The sequence below is a fragment of the Arachis duranensis genome, chromosome 4 (assembly GCF_000817695.3).
Source record: "Arachis duranensis cultivar V14167 chromosome 4, aradu.V14167.gnm2.J7QH, whole genome shotgun sequence".
NCBI lineage: Eukaryota > Viridiplantae > Streptophyta > Magnoliopsida > Fabales > Fabaceae > Arachis > Arachis duranensis.
Genome location: NC_029775.3, coordinates 101,248,404 through 101,252,746, shown reverse-complemented (window position 1 = coordinate 101,252,746; position 4,343 = coordinate 101,248,404). Strand labels below are relative to the sequence as shown.

General features: G+C 40.4%; 1 protein-coding gene across 6 annotated transcripts in view; it reads right to left on the bottom strand.

Moving 5' to 3' along the window:
- Nucleotides 1–4,343, bottom strand: part of LOC127746764 (uncharacterized) — a 42,980-nt gene that overhangs the window by 32,433 nt on the left and 6,204 nt on the right. For 4 of the 6 annotated variants that reach the window (XM_052261053.1, XM_052261055.1, XM_052261052.1 and 1 more), the window contains exon 2: nucleotides 3,302–3,382. In XM_052261053.1, coding sequence (XP_052117013.1) covers nucleotides 3,302–3,382 — 81 coding nt within the window. Of the gene's footprint in view, nucleotides 1–2,639; nucleotides 3,383–4,343 lie in introns of those variants that run through there. The other 2 variants (XM_052261051.1, XM_052261050.1) reach the window with 2 other exon arrangements.

Below are 4,343 nucleotides of genomic sequence, written 5' to 3'. Positions count from 1 at the left end.
TATAAAACATTGCCTCTAATCCTCTTAAGAAGGCTAGGCTTGGATTCCCACATCTGATTTATCACCTGTGTGAAGCAGCAGGGATAAAGGTGGAGAATGATTTACCGCCTGTGTGAAGCAGCAGGGATAGGCTGGCCACCGAATCGGTCAAACCATCAATCTCCAGGCACTCGTTGTTGAACCTGTCGAGATACTTCCTTCGGTTCCCCGTTTCTTTGAGTCACACCTAGGAGGTTGATCGAATGTTTAGCTTTGGTTATGCGTGTGGTGAACTGTGATAGAAAACCGTGTGTTATCCGAAAAGGTCACCACGGACCGCTGCAGCAGCATGTTGAATCACCGAATTGCCGGACCTGCCAAAGTCACGGGAAAAGCACGACATCTCATCGCGTCGCCCACACCTTCCAGGTTCATCCTGGCCTAAAAGGTCGTTAGGTGTTCCTGAGGGTCTTGGGTTCCGTCATACCTCATGTCCATTGGCTTGTCAAAGTATTTCGGTAGCCGGACCTTGAGGATGGAATGGTGGAATCCTCCATGATTATGGGGTCTCGTTGTCTTCCCAGCCTCTCTCTGCTATTGCCTTAGCTTGTTGAATCGGCGCGGGTTGAATGATGTCGGGCGTAGATCACAGGATCTTGCCGCCTCCGCGGTCTTTCCCTGCTTCTGCTTAGGGCGATAGGGACCGGGTACCCGCTCCGACATGACGTGGTGTCTCCGGAGGCTTCTTCCCCGGGGGGTCGTTCTTTGTTGGGGAGATTGGGTGTGGGACAGACTCGGGCCGGGGTGGTAGCAGTCCCTGGCTGCGAGTTTCCTCTCCAAATTTTGTACTCTCTGGCGCAGTTCCTGCATAATTCTCACGCTGTCACCCCCTATCCCTCTGAAAGGACGCCTCTCATCCCTACGAGAGGAAGATCTCAAGCGCTCGCGGGAGGCCACCCTGCTCGTGTGGCGAGCTCCCCCTTTTTCGCATGTGACGTCCTCCTCTCCCTCAGCGGGCCCTAATAGAAAATCCATTCACGCCGATCCAAGGTTCCCCACAGTTGCTCAGTTCTTGAACAGGTCGGAGGTGCTGGGTACTCTGGATTGACGGGGGATCTGGATCCGGATCCGGATCATTCGTAGGTGAGTGGATCTTACGGACTGGTGTGGCAGAGAGAGGAGGAGGGCTCAAGGATCTTTTCGACTGGTAGGTGTGACGTGGGGGGGAGCCATATGCAAAAGGGACTCAGACGCTCAAGTCAGAATCCGTACAAGGTGGCAGAAAAAGTAAGGGATAGGTGTCATACCTTTGGGGAGGGGTAGGGCCCTCCCTTTATATAGTCCGTGCTGGGGTGGACCCCTCATGGGCAGTCCTACCTTGCAGGAAGTTTCCTTCCCCAGCTGCCAGGTGCCTCGTGGAGGGATGCTTGGATCGTCCACCGGTTTGGTTTTGTCAACCCGTCGGGTTAGCCAGCTGCTCGGACCCAAGCATTGGGCCGGCTAGGCTAGGCCGGAACACAAAAAAAAAAGAATCATCCAAAACTAATAGAAAGAATCATCCGAAATTTAAGAAAAAAATAAAAAACTAGTTAAAAATCATTCAAAACTAAATAAGAGGAGGAGAAGAAGAGCCACAGGATGGCCGACAATGACGTCTTGGACGGCATTGCGTGGATGGTGGGGGACTCGCGGTGGCGCGTTGCAAGAATGAAGCCATGGAGGCCGCGCATTCCAAGTGGAAGAGTCACCATGGATCGGAGTAGTTGATCGTGCGTCGCAAATGAGGGCCCGGTGCTGGTTGCACCGCGATGGATGGAGAACTGTGGGGTGCAAGTGGCGAGCGATGGGGAGTCGTGAGCGGCGAGAATGCGTCAGGCGAGGGGAGTTGGTACGAGTGATACACGGACAATTCGCGATGGGATGCGAGAAGGGTGAAGCAGAAGCACAATGGTGGCTGTCTTTCTTGTGCGAATGACAGATGAGGTGGCGGAGAAGGATGCAAGGACGACCGGCGATGATGTGCGAGGACAGTGCAGCGGTGGCACTATGGAAGCACGACGAAACCGTGACAGCATGGGGGCATTGGGGAGAGGGATTATGATTTGTGGTTTTGTGTGGTGAATAGTTGGTGAAAGTAAAAATAAATTAGGGTAAATTTTTATTCAAAAATATTATTGATGTCAATTAATCAAATTTTAAATTTAAAAAATAATTTAAAATTAATAATTATTAATTGAGTTGTTTAATTTTTAACTGATTAACACTTAGCTCCTATACTTTTCAATAGATAAATAGTTTGAAAATAATTTATTTTAGAAGCAATTACAACCATTTTACATCGAAATTCTATTTTTTTATTGATCAAACTCTCTAGTTGGCAAATTTATTCAAAAAGCTAGGGATGTGCTTGTTTCAAATTCTAAATATAGTGATTCTACAACTTGCTCTCTGGATATTTGAAAACTGATTTTTCTTACAACTATATAAATATCCAGAATTCTTTTTCTCGGGCAAAATAGTCATATCCAAACGGGTTCTAAGATCATAAAATAACAAGTTTAATGTAGCCAAAGTGTAGTTTCCTCTCAATCCCTCAATAATGATCATTGACATAACATTAACTCATATTCCTTAATTTAAAAAAAAAAACACATGCACACATTCACTCACTCATAATAACATCAAATTAATTTAGTTTCCGAATTTATACGTAAGCCATAATTTAATTTTTAAAATTTCAATTGATTCTATTTAATTCTTAAATTTTACAAACATGATTTATATTAATTTTGGGACAATTTTCAACATGTAGACATTAATAAAATACTGACATAAATAGTCGGATGCCCCTTCAGAACTTCTTAAGGCTAAAATAGCCTAACAAATATACCATAATTGATGTTTATTAAAATATTTTTTTTTTCTAAAGTAAACATTTAGGACTCTTTAAGCCTAAATGCCACTCATATTATGATATTATTTTTAGGTTATTTAAACATCAAAATTAAAACGACATTTTAAGGAGTCTAATGTAATATCTAATTGTCTATGTTAGCACTTTGTTAACAGATATAAATCACGTTTGCAAAATTTAAAAACTAAATTAAAACTCACTACAAATTCGGATACTAAATTGAGTATTAGATCTCAAATTCTCCTTAGAAACTTAAAACTAGAGATTGCTATCTTATTTCGTGTGGAAAATAAAGGACAAGCAAGCTATTACTGCCACCACAACGACCAAAGGAAAAAAGGCTAGATTCATAAACTTTATTGCTAACCTCAATTTGTTGAATAGAAGAAAAGCAACCATCTTGATTACCTTTAAACCTTTTCGACGGGAGATAGATTGAGCCAGAGACTCTAAAAACCCGACAACTCCAAATCCAATATGAGTTAGGTCCTACAGTTTTAATTGGTTCAATCAAAGAACATAGTAATATCAAAAGTCAAACATGACATTAATATATACACAATATACATAGCACTAATTGAGAAAATACTCAGTTTTGTCCCTGAAAATTTACTTAAGCCACAATTTAATTTTTAAAGTTTCAATTGTCTCAATTTAGTTTCTAAATTTTTCAATTAACTCTGTGACGGAAACTACCGCAAAGACTAACGTGATTAAAATTTGAAAAGTTTAGGGACTAAATTGAAACAATTGAAACTTTAAGGACTAAATTTAGTCACTTTACTATCATTATCATTGTCATCGTATGAATTAGTCCTTTATCTACTGAATTGGAGAGTATTATAGAAAACTAAAAAAATTACTCTAGTTGTTATTCTTGATAAGATTTGTTTGACTTGTAATAATTTTTTAACTTAGCTTCTGTCACTGTCCAAGATTATTTTGTAAAGTTTTTGTCATCTTGCTCCTCGCCACACTAGATTGACTTGTTTTTAAAAAAATTTTAGCTTTTAAATAAGTTGAGACATACCAAAAATATTTTAAAATTATTTAGAACATGCATAAATAGTTTTTATGTGATGGAAAGTTCTTTCATGTTTGTTATTCTACTACTATCTTAGTTTTTCAGGATGCATTGAATAAGATTAGGGTTATACACATGCGTGCACATACACATGGACTATGTTTCCGCTAGATGAAATTTTACTTATATATGGCCTGAGATTGTATAAGCTCCCTTTCTACTCATGAGCGAGAAAAAATGAAAAGCAAGTGTGATTCCTTAGGTAGGATTAGTTTGGTTAGTCTCTATAGCCACCAAAAGATATACACATACTTCTTATTTATTCTACTATGACTCAAATTTTCTTTGGACAGGAGAGTACATAGACTTATATATAAGTACAAAAAATTGAAAATCCACGCTAGAGTGGCAGCGGCAGGCAGGCCT